The sequence below is a fragment of the Cebidichthys violaceus genome, unplaced genomic scaffold (assembly GCF_023349555.1).
Source record: "Cebidichthys violaceus isolate CVI_PGR_0920_01 unplaced genomic scaffold, fCebVio1.0.p SCAF_85, whole genome shotgun sequence".
Taxonomy (NCBI): Eukaryota; Metazoa; Chordata; class Actinopteri; order Perciformes; family Stichaeidae; genus Cebidichthys; species Cebidichthys violaceus.
This window is the reverse complement of record NW_027176970.1, coordinates 370,760-385,000: the sequence shown is the minus strand read 5'-3', so window position 1 is coordinate 385,000 and position 14,241 is coordinate 370,760. Positions and strand designations below refer to the sequence as shown.

At 42.5% G+C, this 14,241-nt stretch overlaps 2 protein-coding genes across 3 annotated transcripts in view; both read left to right on the top strand.

The window, feature by feature from the left end:
* The window catches only part of dync1li1 (dynein, cytoplasmic 1, light intermediate chain 1), a 9,136-nt gene extending 4,546 nt beyond the window's left edge, over positions 1–4,590 (top strand). The window contains exons 8-13 of one of the 2 annotated variants that reach the window (XM_068702532.1): positions 20–131; positions 386–445; positions 587–631; positions 725–812; positions 900–1,022; positions 3,137–4,590. In XM_068702532.1, coding sequence (XP_068558633.1) covers positions 20–131; positions 386–445; positions 587–631; positions 725–812; positions 900–1,022; positions 3,137–3,255 — 547 coding nt within the window. In that variant the 3' untranslated portion in view covers positions 3,256–4,590. Of the gene's footprint in view, positions 1–19; positions 132–385; positions 446–586; positions 632–724; positions 1,023–3,136 lie in introns of both variants that reach the window. The other variant, XM_068702531.1, reaches the window with a different exon arrangement.
* A 1,845-nt stretch (positions 4,591–6,435) lies between these two features.
* On the top strand, positions 6,436–14,241 carry LOC137866520 (catenin beta-1-like). Its single transcript, XM_068702479.1, has 17 exons — positions 6,436–6,573; positions 7,581–7,630; positions 8,220–8,429; positions 8,531–8,781; positions 8,924–9,162; positions 10,106–10,307; positions 10,432–10,576; positions 10,721–10,824; positions 10,941–11,075; positions 11,199–11,402; positions 11,509–11,667; positions 11,769–11,888; positions 12,069–12,219; positions 12,311–12,432; positions 12,590–12,650; positions 12,996–13,191; positions 13,284–14,241. The coding sequence occupies exons 2-16, from the start codon at positions 7,618–7,620 to the stop codon at positions 13,184–13,186; spliced, it is 2,307 nt and encodes a 768-aa protein (XP_068558580.1). The 5' UTR covers positions 6,436–6,573; positions 7,581–7,617; the 3' UTR covers positions 13,187–13,191; positions 13,284–14,241.

Below are 14,241 nucleotides of genomic sequence, written 5' to 3'. Positions count from 1 at the left end.
TTCCTCTGCCCTCTCTCAGTCCATCAGGTTGGGACAATGAGAAGAAGATTGCCATTCTGCATGAAAACTTCCAGACAGTAAAAGCAGACGACAGCTTTGAGGAAGTAATAGTCAAACCGCCAGTCAGAAAGGTACAGCTCCTACTAAAAACAGCAAAGTTTGAAAGATCCTCTGAGGCAAGCTAAGCTTACAGTGCAACAGATTGATTACCACTGTAATATCATGTATCATTACCGTCTGCATAATTTTCACAGCCAACGCGCTAAGCAAGTTCCCTGCAAGAATCCTGAAAGTTTTATCCAATCTAGTTTAATATATGTTGTAGAGCTATAAGGAAGGACTGGTCTTTTTTTTCAACTCTTTATGTTTTCTTGCTTGTCACCAGATTGTACATGAAAAGGAGATTCAGGCAGAAGATGACCAAGTATTTCTGGTAAAACTCCAGGTCAGAAAACATTTCAGTTGTGTTAATGCCAGTTGTTTAGCTGCTTGTCTGTACTCAATAAATAAAATCTCACTTGAGGGTCCTGATATGTTAATTAAATACTAATTGGAGTGAGTGTGCATATTGTGCTCTAATTTGCAGTCGCTGCTCGCCAAACAGCCCGCTGTGACAGCAGGGCGACCAGTGGTGAGTGCTACTTTTTTTTTTTTTTTTTTTTTTTGGCTCATAAGATAAAGAAAAGCTGTCCAAATGTGTGAAACAATCTGTCGTCATTCACAGGACACCACCAGTCGAGCACCCACCGGCTCACCCAGGACGAGTAATCGCTCAGCAGCGGCCAACGTAGCAAACGCAATGCCACAGTCGGGTATGTCATGCATTGCATCACTGCAGTGCATGTCTTCATGTGTGTGTGTTTGTGTTGTGTTTAAACTCTGGTCTCTGTATGCTGCAGGTCAGACCAGTGAAGGTGTGTTGGCCAACTTCTTCAACAGTCTACTGACAAAGAAAGCTGGTACAGGGGGACCCGGGACGCCAGGCGGCGGTAACAACACTCCAGGAACAGTACGCAAGTCAGGTGAGAATACACACGAGGCTGTTAAATAGCTCTGGTGTTGCTGGATAGAGAAAAAGTGCTAATTTATGCAAACGTTTATCATTCAGCATTATCGTTTAATGCCATTTTCAGTTACCCCTCATTACTTAGCTTCTTTTTGGTTTCCACCGCCCATCTGCCATCCTTCATTTTCTCACCTCTTTAACTCTCCTGTCCTCTGCTCCAGACATGAACCCAACACATCATTAAATCATTAAAGGGTCTTAAGTCCACGCAAACACCCATCATCTTTATGCCTGTCTGTAGCTCTGTGTGACTGTCTTTTCATTCCTAACTGTGTTGTGCAATCTCACTGTTAACATCACTCATAGTGTGTGTGTGTGTGTGTGTGTGTGTGTGTGCACTAGTCAGAGGATGTTGGCCACGTTAAGGTGTGTGTGAGAGAGATATTCCTCCTTTATTATTGCTTGTGTATGCCATTGTTCATTCTCAGAAGCATCCCTATATTTCCTTTGACCCTTTCGCTTCCCCATGAGCCTTCAACTTTCTCCAGCAACCGAGGAGGAACATTGCCAGGCTCAAGCTTCCTGTATCACCCATGTTCTTCTTGTACAAAAACACATGGACTTTACTGTGGGCTGTAAATTATGTTAAAGGAAAACTTTGCAGACTTTCAACTGTCTTTGTCTCGTTGCATTGTGGGCGGTATGTTCAAATGAACGATGCTCTGTGTTACCGCCGCCCGACGCTCCCCATTCACCCACTGGCAATAGTCCGCAAAAATGACGCGGAACATCATTCATTTGGACACACCACCCACAGTGCAACGATACAAAGAAGGTTGAAAATCGCCACAATTTCCCTTTTTAAATTGTTTATTATGATTACTAGATTATGTGAAAAAAAATGTTGGTTCAGGAGATGATCTCATGGCTAATGAATTACTTTTGCACCAAATGCCTAAATTTTGTTGTTAGGAATAATTTTATCACCAATGAAACATAAGTGTTTCAGTTGTGATTTGTAACAGAATAGGTGATTTAATTTCATATTAGTGGCAACATCCAGAACTATGTAAAAAATCAGAGCTGCACTCTTTTCTTTTCACAAATTTGGTCGGGGCGGGGAAAAAGTACCAGTCATGTCAGGATCATTTGATTGACTGATGATTTAATGACAATTGCATCCCTAATGTTTCTCCTCCTAGTGCCCTGTCACCATTTTGATCCTTTACATTTTATTTTTTTGCATGCTGCGTTGCATTTCTCATCACTAATATCTGCCACAGACATTGCACATGATTCTAACTAAGACTGGGCGATATGGGAAAAATATATAGCTTGATACTTTTCAACATATTAGCCATATGCTATATATGGTATACCCAATATTCAGTTATTCTCTGTGAAATGATGTACGGTTTTCAGTTGAAACCATATTTTTGTATTGTTAACAATGCAACTGTCAGACATGCTCAATATTACAGTAAATAAGTCTTGTTTCAAACTAGGTAACTACAAGAATAGATACAGTAGATCACATTTGTACTACCATATGAGACATACAGCTGAAAAAAATTGCAGACCTGTCATAACATTTGCCTTTTGCATTAAAGACAATTTTAAAGGAATATTTGACATATTTAGTGCAATAAGAACTATTGTTTGTACAAGATGAGTAAGATCTAATTTTTATTATTACAATATAAAATCAACTTAATTGCAATGAATTTGAATGTAACCAATTTATTTCATGCTATCTAGACATTATAGGAATTACATTAATAACTATTTATAAAAACTAATCCAATTGATGAGGTGAAGTCGAACTATTTTACCACCTCTCTATCACAGTATTATCATACTGGCCTTGCAGCTCTTCTTTCCTTCTCAAATGAGATGAGATTGCTGAAACTAGTCGAGTCTTCTGAAATGTTAGTATTAGATTGGGAAAAATAGCCTAATTAACAACACCAAATCAATATTTCACCCAGGTCTTATTTTAACCATGTGTAATTGCCTTTGTGCTCATTGCATTGCGACTTAACCACTCAATACTGTGTCATTTATTGCATCGCTAAAATGTTTGCTGGTAAATAGCACCAATTCATATGCGTCTACCCACTCTTGATGCAGGTTCGAAGCTGGGCCTGAGCGATGTACAGGCAGAGCTGGACCGCATATCCAGCAGGGAGACGGACTCGGACTTGCCCAATGCCAACGACACCCCTGCCGCCGACGGCCAGGACACATGAAGACCAACACACTTCACCCTGCCTCTCCTTCTCCCCACTCCACCTCAGTCACCTTCCACCTCCGTTGTTCTTTCTCCCTCCACTCCATTACAGAGATGCGGGGAGAAAGAGGGATGTAGGCGCACAACTTTTTCCTCTCCATCGTCTTTCACTTTCTCCCTAAGGAGAATAACTCACTCTCTCTTCCCTTAATGCTTTTCCAGCACCTTGTTCTCCTTCCCCTCCTCTCTCCTCTCCACCTGGCTGTTGCGCTGAGGGCGAGCATTTGTCACTGTTACATACAAGACTGTCTGTTACATGAGAGTAAATGGGTATGGGGGGGACCAGTTGGGGGTGTGGAGGTCGGGATGAGAGGAAGTGAGAGGTGGGTTGAAAAAGATTGATTGCAGGAATGAATAAGAAGGAGTTTTATCCATCCATTTCTTGAGATGGTACAGTTGGTGTTTTTACTGTAGGAACTGCTGCAGGGTGCATGTTGAAGAAACTGCATTTTGGTTTATCATAGGGATGATTGTGTGTTTAATGTATGTGGGGCAAGTCACACTTGGCCAGAGGAAGAGACTGAGAACAACAACAATAACAAAAAATGCCTGAAACAAAATTGCAAACAGTCATGTTTTTTAAGATGAAGGGACGTACATACCAGTATTTGTGTGTGAATATGTGTGTGTGTGTGTGTGTGAGAGAGAGAGAGAGAGAGAGAGAGAGAGAGAGAGAGAGAGAGATGGTGAGGCCGATGGAGAGAAGGAAAGGAAGTTATTCAATTTAGACCTGTATGTCGAGAGACTTTGGGCTGTTTGCATTACAACCAAAAGGCAAAAACATTACTATGCTCTTACACTACAAGCTCTTAAAACAGTGCATACACTATTATGACAGCAGCACCGTCTTGATAGACTACTCAAGCCAAACATGACAACAACAAAAAAAATACTTCAGATCAAAGTTCAAACTCAAGCATTAGTCCTGTGTAGAGGGTACCCAGGTCCATCATGCCAACCCAGTTCTACGATTGGCCAAACTTCCCCTCGTGGTAGATACTGCTCAAACCTGTAGATAACAGACAGTGCACTGAAAAGGGAGGGTGGTAGAGGGTAGGTGGGTAGCTGAGCTTTACTTGTACAGAAAGAAGCACTAGTGATTCAGTTCCATAGTTACTGCGGGCGGGGTGGTGGGCGGGTGGGCAAGGGAGTCAGAACGACGGAGGGTCACACCAAGAATGTACAGTCATTGTCTCGCTGATTGGTCCTGTTATTTCAGAGCTCTGTGTTGGCGTTTGTATAATCAGATCTGTTAATCAGTCAAATAAAAGGTGTATTTATTCGGATTCATCCACCTGGCTTCTCTTTGTTTTTATTTTATCAGTCATTCCTCTTCTCCTCACATTCAGTATATTTACACAATCCTCCAGTGTCTTGTATCAGAATAATTCCTCTTGATATCTTTATAAGAGTACTGTTTATGTACAGCTCACTTCAATTCATATCATTAGAAGACTGGAAATAAACTTGCATGACTGATTGCAAGGAATATCAGAGACTAATTTTGCCTGATGGATAACAAATATGTGTTAGAAAGTGTTTGTGTTACAGTCATTGCCAGATGTTCCTGGTGGACTGTAATTTTCTGACGGTGTCTTTTCAGACATACAGTCAGGCTTTCTATTATCTTTTGTATTTACTCTGCAGCATTTTTTTCATGACTTGGGTAAATGAAATAGACTTGCTTCTCTCTCTGCCACAGCTGGAGACAGTGGATGAGCTTAATTTAGTTTTATCCTGAGGGTTTGATGTTGGTCCCACATACTGACAAAAGAAGCAGAAACTAATGAAAATCCATAAGCATTCGCTGAAATAACTGTCATCACGTCACACTTCCATTCGCTCTGGTAGCATGTGGTCTGTGTTATTTCTCTTCCTCACTCTGATATTATTCATACCCCTTGCAGGTGTGTGACTGAATATTTTTCTCACCCTACAACACATTTCTGTCACTGTTTGAACGATGATATAAATAGAAAATATTCCAACTGATTGTGATATAACATAAATTGTAAGTTTCCTTTTTGTATTTCATGCGGTATCACTGATACTGATATGCTTCCCTATGACACTTTGGACTGTGACCTTTTCTACTCCATGGCATGCATCAGACACATGAACATGCCCTCTACTATGTGTGACACTTTCTCTTTTGTTTTTTTTCATTTAATAGCAACAAATAATCTTTTCATACAGCTATAAAAATAGGTCAAAACAAGTTTTCAATTGCAACAAGCATTGCAATTTCATTACAGCTAGTCTGTGAATAAGTGCCTAAAATGGAGATGCATACATAAGGAATTTTATACAATTTCAAGAATAAACATAGGCAATGTGTTTTACCCTTTTAATGCCACATGTAGCCTACATATACCCAAGTATGTCTATGTTTTACTGTCCGCCTTCAATCAGTTAGTGATGGCTTGAAGTTTTGCAGTTCATGTCACCACAAAAGCAATTATAGAGACAAAGGATCCAATGCCATTCAATCCACAGCAGATCATGTTATTGTGGCCATTGCAGGTCCCCCCCACAATCAATGATTAGTTTTTAAGATTGTGTTTAATGGGATTGGATTATGGCTTTCTATCAAAAACTGAGATTCAATTATCGTATTTTACAACTTCCTATATGGTTTAATCATGTGGTCTATATCTGACTGTTCCTCTCCATTTAACCACTGCAGTTTATTATTTGCAAAATAAGTCCTTTGGTTTAACTGTGAAGTAAAAGTATGAGAAAGGTGGATGAGAGAGAGAGCACATTTCATATCTTATCATTGAATAAGATATATGGATGAATGATATAGCTCTGTTAAGGGAAAATGTTTGTGTCTCTGAGTTAACTGCATGTTAATTAACTCCATCTATCACATCACAGCAGCTCATGAATCACATTCCATTCCAATGAATGCTCCTCGCCCTCCCCTATCGCACATCTTTCATTTAAGTGATTCAAAAATGTAAAAACTCAAAGGGCCGACTTCCTTTTAACATTACATGGTATCAATATCTACCAACAGCTGTAAAATAACAGTTTCTATGCTAAAACTTTTATTTAAAATGGCGCTCTATTTTTCCGAGTGCGGCAGAATACTGTATATCCCCCCTCGCCATCTTGATGTGCGATCAGGCGGAAGCAACATCTTCGGCGGAGCAACAGCGGGTGTGGTTCGGACTTCTACGGGTGGTTCACCTAGCAGCCCTTTTCCTATTTCCAGCCAAGAGAAAGGACAAAAATTCCCTGACAAGAACCACGGAGGAGCCGCTTGACTCTGGTAAAGACAGTGTGTTTACTACAGCTATTGTATAACGTATTCACCGCGCGTCAATGTTTGCCTCACCAAAGGAAAATCATCTTTGGCCAGGGAGGGGGCTCCGGTGGGGTTTTCTGATTTGGCTGGCAGCACAGCAGGTTTTGTACGGTGGCGCTTTGGATCTACTTTTCATACGTCCTGGTTAGCTAAGCTAATCAAACCAGAACTAAAAAAATTGAAGGGTTCACTTGAAAGTCACGATTTGTGTAATGAACCGATTTGTAGCGACGATGACTTAGAATATCGGTTGCTTCTCATGACAAGTCGGTACAATTTATGCTTTGTGAGTGAAGCCCTAAACTGTGTTTGTTTATGTTAGCTAACTAGCGGTTAGCTACGCACGTTAGCTTAGCGAGCTCTCAAGGTAAACTAGCCAACCTGTTAGCTATAGCATTGGTGGCCAATACACGCTAGCGCTCCTGTCTTGAATCGTATCATGTCATTTTTAAATGTGTTTATTGGTCGATGTAACATGTACAGTTAGATGGGATTTTAGTTTTGAATAGGTAGCTTGCTCCGCTCCTACTGAGACACCCCACGAGAGGAGGAGTCATGGAAGTGATTGCGGGTAGTTTCTCTCGTTGGAAACCCAAGCTGCGAGGTCGGAACTTGGCCGTGGTAGTAGGGGGAGGGGGAGAAATATGCCTTTGATGTTCTTTGCCGCTGAATGGTGAATTGTGTTCGTGCTGGCCTGGAAATACCCACCACTTTGCTCTCTCTCTCGGCTGGAGGTGGAGACTTGGCATTTCCCCTCCTAACTATACGTTAGCAAGACAAACAAGCGTCTGAATCACAGGGAGCTGGTACAGGTAACGCTAGCGCGGAAGACAGCGGACTTATTATTGAGACCACGTAGGAAGAAACGCATAAACATTACGATTAGGTTTGGCTATAGCAAACAAGAACTCAAGGTTGAGTGTGCGAGTTGTCTTATTTTCCCCCCTGTGCACTTGTTTCCTTTTACGCAGACATATCTGCTGTGTGGGCTGAGGGCAGGCAAGAACAATGGCTACCCAGTGTAAGTATGAAAAACTTTCACATGAAGTATTTCCATGTTGATGTGATTAGAGCTCTTTTTTTTAAAAAAATATTTTTTTAGTACATAAGAGTTAACACAAGAGCATCTCTGTAGATAATTACATGAAATACCGTAAACCTTGTGGCACTCGAAGTTGGAAAAATGGGAGCTAGACGAGCACATGTCACAGTATCCCAATACATTTATATAGTCTTGTGTTGCATCGGAGTTTCTTCTCCAAGAAAAAACTTGGGAATTAAAAGAGGAATTCTATTTTTACATACTTTTACATTACGATCAGTACGTGAGGGCATCGGGCATGGAGGAGCACAAGCTTTTTCTTTGCTTGTTGTTCCCTTTTTTCCCTGTTTGCCTCAACAGAAATAGTGTGAACTAACCTCCTTCATTTTTACAACTCTGTTGCACTAACTCAAGATTACAAATGTTAAATTACCTACAAAATTACGAAAACCTTTCACATTACTTTAACAAGTAATTGCTTAAAACAGGAAACTAAGTCAAAGTAAGGTATAGATAGCCCTTACTCAGTCATACCCTGTGTTTCACCCAATTTCTCCCTTTTGTGTAGCTGATCTGATGGAGTTGGACATGGCAATGGGCGACAGCAAGGCTGCAGTGAGCCAGTGGCAGCAGCAGTCCTACCTGGATTCAGGCATTCAGTCTGGAGTAACAACCACAGCACCATCTCTGAGTGGCAAGGGAAACCCTGATGCTGAAGAGGATGATCCATCTCTCTATGACTGGGAGTTCAACCAGCCCTTCACTCCTGAGCCTACAGGTATACGAGATACTGCATATATCATGATAGCTGCTACGGCAGATATGGTATATCTGATTGATATTGTCACGATATTCATCGCCATCTCGCATTACTTTCAGACATGGAGGGCTATGCCATGACCCGGGCCCAGCGTGTGCGTGCTGCAATGTTCCCAGAGACCTTGGAGGAGGGCATCCAGATCCCACCTACCCAGCTGGATGCTGCCCACCCCACAGCAGTGCAGCGCCTGGCAGAGCCCTCTCAGATGCTGAAGCATGCTGTGGTCAACCTCATTAACTATCAAGATGATGCTGAGCTGGCCACTCGTGCCATCCCTGAGCTTACCAAACTGCTTAATGATGAGGACCAGGTATGTGAATTGTCACATGAAAAGACTCAAAAGGCGAAATGGTGCCTGCTGGGTAACATGTGGCGTCATGTAAGGTATTGGTAATGTATTTTACATCCTGTTCTAAAATATGCGTCCCTAATGACAATCTTCTCTGTTCTAGGTTGTCGTGAATAAAGCTGCTGTAATGGTGCATCAGTTGTCAAAGAAGGAGGCTTCGCGTCACGCCCTGATGCGCTCGCCGCAAATGGTTTCGGCCGTTGTTCGTGCCATGCAGAACACCGGCGACGTGGAGACGGCTCGCTGCTCTGCTGGCACCTTGCACAACCTTTCCCATCACCGTGAGGGGCTGCTTGCAATCTTCAAGTCTGGAGGCATTCCCGCCCTGGTCAAGATGCTCGGGTAAGAAACTGGAGGAATTGTGGTGCTCTTCACAGCATATGTGCCGTATCAGTGTCCACACATCCAAATGGTCTATAACGAGCAACAGGAATGCAAAGAAGCTGCCTTAAAGTGGTTTGTGTTGTTTCTTTTTAGCACCGTATCAATGAATGGCAACTACTGTGCGCTCGATTACCATTTTACAGACTTTGACTTTTGAGTTTGTCCCATTGGCCACTAATTGGCATGACATGTTTGTTTTAGGCTCAGATGTGTCCAGCAAACAGCAGTGTTCTGTTAATCACAAAGGCCTTTTTAAGACAATGCCAAAAATAAAATGTGTTCATTTTCTTACTCTAACTCTGTTACTGGTGAAGACAGGAAAAGGTTAAAAAAACATCAATGTGCTCTGCTGCAACAGCTAAGAGCCTATCAATCATGATTACGCATATATGAGTCATGTGCAAAAGAAGACAAATGGTGTTAACGGTATAGCTTTCACTAAGCATTAGTCTGATTCACCAACCATCAGCTCAACTAACTAGCAAGTAGACTAACAATGTTAAATCTAAACTGACTCATCACTTTGCTTGGCTGTGAGAATATCACTGTCAAATAGTGGCTACCCTCTAAAATAACTTTCTCAAAATCATCACCCACTAGCTACATTCTCAAAGAATACTCTCCAACGCCATCCATTTGAAGCGGTTAAAATGTCCTCCTGTCCAACTTTTCTCTTTGTAATCCCCATGAAAAGCCAGAACATACAGCCACAACACTGAGTTGGCTGGCAAGTTCCAACCTGTTGGATGTCACATGTGTGTGTTTGAATTTGCACCTGGGATCCTATTACCACACATCAAATGGAGAATGGAACAGTTGCTTGACAGTGGGTGGTGAAAGCCCGGTTTTATAAGACTACAAAATGTTGTCGGTATGTTTAATTTTTTATTTATTTTTTCAGCTCGCCAGTGGACAGTGTGTTGTTCTACGCCATCACCACGCTGCACAATCTGTTGTTGCACCAGGAAGGGGCAAAGATGGCGGTGCGCCTGGCTGGAGGACTCCAGAAGATGGTGGCCCTGTTGTCTAACACCAATGTCAAGTTCCTGGCAATCACTACTGACTGCCTGCAGATCCTTGCATATGGAAACCAGGAAAGCAAGGTATTGGAAGATAAACATAGTCATTCCTTCTATTCGGGTTCAAATGCCCCTAACGTGTCTGCTGATGCCACTTGGCTGGCAGCAGTTCGTAGCACATCTAAACATAAACCTGTATTTGTTTTAGCTAATCATTCTGGCCAGTGGTGGTCCTCAGGCCCTGGTCAACATCATGAGGACCTTCACATATGAGAAACTGCTGTGGACCACAAGCAGAGTGCTCAAGGTGCTCTCTGTTTGCTCAAGCAACAAACCTGCTATCGTAGAGGCTGGTATGTACAGAAAATGGAAACCATACAATGGAGAGAAAAAAAATGCATGAATGTCCTGGTCTACAGTTTCTGGTTTGCTACTATGGGGAAATTGGTGTGTGTGTGTGTGTGTGTGTGTGTGTGTGTGTGTGTGTGTGTGTGTAGGAGGCATGCAGGCCTTGGGGCTTCACCTGACAGACCCAAGCCAGCGTCTGGTCCAGAACTGCCTCTGGACTCTGAGAAATCTTTCGGATGCTGCAACTAAACAGGTACAACACACTCTGTAGTCACAAATGCTAATGAGCCCCAGATTAAATGTTAATAGGATAGTTCGGCTTCATTCCTCACCCCTCATTTGTTTTCTCACGTCCTCTGCTCTCTCCAGGAGGGAATGGAGGGTCTTCTGGGCACCCTGGTCCAGCTGCTGGGCAGTGATGACATCAATGTAGTGACATGTGCTGCTGGCATCCTCTCCAACCTGACCTGCAACAACTATAGTAACAAACTCATGGTCTGCCAGGTGCGTAGTATACACACATTAGTCTGTAACTATGCATCTCTGTGGGTTGTAGATTGTTTATTCTTTGTCTTCTGTGTTATTTTAACAACATGCCATCCACTGACTGATCCTATGACGTGCTAGGTTGGAGGCATTGAGGCTCTGGTGCGAACCGTGCTTCGGGCCGGCGACAGAGAAGACATCACAGAGCCAGCCGTCTGTGCCCTGCGTCACCTGACTTCCCGCCACCAGGATGCTGAGATGGCCCAGAATGCTGTGCGCCTTCATTATGGCCTGCCTGTGGTGGTCAAACTACTGCACCCTCCATCCCACTGGCCACTAATCAAGGTCACTAGCCATCTCAGTTTCTCTGCACCTACACATTCTTTTAGATAAACATTTCATATCCTGACATCATTGATTGACATGATTTAATTCCCCCTCCCCCATCCAGGCTACAGTTGGTCTGATCCGCAACCTGGCTCTATGCCCAGCCAACCACAGCGCTCTGCGGGAGCAGGGGGCCATCCCCCGACTGGTCCAACTGCTCGTCAGGGCTCACCAGGACACCCAGAGGCGCACCAGCATGGGAGGCAACCAGCAGCAGTTTGTGGTGTGTAACCAAGCCAAAAAAGCCTTTAAGCTTTCTTTTATTTGAACATTTAGGGTTTTTACGTATTTGACTTCCGTCTTTCCCACTCCCACCACGCACAGGAGGGTGTGCGTATGGAGGAGATAGTGGAAGGCTGCACAGGAGCGCTGCACATCCTGGCCCGGGACGTGCACAACAGAATTGTCATCAGAGGGCTAAACACCATTCCACTCTTTGTCCAGGTAAAACAATAACCCCAATCTTACATTTCTTTGTTTATAACTTTTAGCAACTAAATGGTTTAGTTTTTGAAATACCAAATCTGTTAATTAGGAACTGTTCTCCACTACATGCATGTCAACAACTCTCTTTTGCCTTTTATCAAACATCTAATCTTTCTCTCTGCTATTCACTGTCTGTAGTTGCTGTATTCTCCGGTGGAGAACATCCAGCGTGTGGCAGCAGGTGTGCTGTGTGAACTGGCTCAGGACAAGGAAGCTGCCGAGGCGATTGAAGCTGAAGGAGCCACTGCGCCCCTCACTGAGCTGCTGCACTCCCGTAACGAGGGCGTTGGTGAGTATACGTGCACACATTTTTGATTTGTCTGTGTACTTGTGTAGACCACGTGTGCTTGACTTGTGTTGCCGTGTGTTGCCTCCTGTAGCGACCTATGCTGCAGCTGTCCTGTTCCGCATGTCTGAGGACAAGCCCCAGGACTACAAGAAACGTCTGTCAGTGGAGCTGACCAGCTCTTTGTTCCGAACTGAGCCCATGGCCTGGAACGAGGTACACGCATGTGTATAAATGCACACGCACGCAAATATATAAACTCAGCAATATCAGTATTTTATAGTGAACACTATATCGATTTTGTAAGATCTCCACTCTCCTACATAGACTGCCTTATGTCAGACTTTACTCATGACTCTTTTGCCTTTTACAGACTGGAGACCTGGGACTGGATATGGGAGCTCAGGGAGACCCCCTGGCTTACAGGCAGGATGGTAAGTGCCTCTATTATCTTTTAATGAAATCCCCACTCTGTTCCTCGCCTCTTATTTCATCATCCTTTTGCTTTATCTTTTGTTATTGATTGAATAATATGTTATTGATTGTTGTGTGTGTTGCAAAATGATTTCTGCATAGAAGCTTTAGTCTCTTCAACCCACAACTTAATAAAAATCCCAAATATTTTATGGAATATGAGACTTAATTATACCTCCTCTTGCCTCCGATATGTTGTTTAATGCCACCCAGTGATGACAGCTGATCACTAGGCATTTGTTTAGAATACAACAAAATATATCCTTTTCACTGATTTAATGTTTTATTTTTTTTTGTCTCTCCAGATGGAGCCTACCGGGCCTACCCAGCAGCCTACGGCCAGGACTCTCTTTTGGACCCCATGATGGAAGGTGCTGACTACCATACTGACACTCTGCCCGACCTGGGCCACCACACTGATCCGTTGCCAGACCTTGGCCACACCCAAGACCTGATGGACAGCAACCAGCTGGCCTGGTTTGACACAGACCTGTAGGATTGGTGAGACAGACTTCCAGAGGAAACATAACTTGCAATATTTGATATAAATAGCAGCACACTAATTACAAACTGTGTCCTGTGCTCTTTTGCAGTTGTATTCGGATAGAACCTCCATTGTGATTGGCCTGTATTGTCTGAAGCAGCATTATGATTGGCCTGTAGAGTGGTTGAAGGTAAAGAGAGGAATAAGAGGTCATGGGATGTGCCACACACAAGAAAAAGAAGATGGTTGCCATTGGAATGTTAAAGCAAGTTGAAGTGGGAGGAAAAGAAGGGGTTAAAGTATCAGAGAGACGTGGAGTCACACAATGGAGCAGGTTACCTATATGGATGAGTGCACATGAGATGGATCTTAAAAGTTTGAAACACATGTTTTAGCCTTGCCTGTATTCTTATCAGTTTTTTTGTTTCTATTTTTCTTATTCTATTTTTTTATTTCTTTTTGTATTACTCATTCTCTGTTATGGTACTGACCCAGCTTGCCTTCGCACTAGCCATCTTCATTTTCTCTTTAATGCTAATCATTTGTAATTTTTTTTTTTTTTTTTTTTTAAACGTATATTACATGTAGTGTTAAGTTATAGTGATATTATACAATGTTCCTTTGGTTTTTGGCCGAATGTGTAGAACACTAATAATCAGTTGAAATGTACTCTGACTTAAAGTGTAACATTGTGTAGTTTTTTTTTTTTTTTATAATCTCAAAAATGGAGAATTATGCATTCTTAATATGTGCTTGTTTAAGCATACAATATGTCAGTGTCACAAATGTTCTAAAGAGGGAGATGGGAGAAATTGAGGGTGGGTTGGGGATAAATCTAGAGACGAGTGTTTTATATACAGTATCACTGGTAGGTTAACAACTATTTTGTATGCTATCATTGGATGTCTGATAGAAAAGTCTTTAACGCTATCATTGGTGGTCTAATAAAACCCAGTTTTATGTGCTATCAAGGGTAGCTAGGTTGATGAACCAGTTGTAGTCCTGCTGTGCTTATTTTGGAGACGAGGTTATGACACGGCTGAACAATAAAATGGCATTTTATTTCA

Bases quoted from the DNA above. Each gene is read 5' to 3' on its own strand.
- LOC137866520 (XM_068702479.1), top strand. The intron at 10,825-10,940 runs GTACAACACACT...TGCTCTCTCCAG, and splicing joins CGGATGCTGCAACTAAACAG to GAGGGAATGGAGGGTCTTCT. The intron at 11,668-11,768 runs GTGTGTAACCAA...CACCACGCACAG, and splicing joins GCAACCAGCAGCAGTTTGTG to GAGGGTGTGCGTATGGAGGA.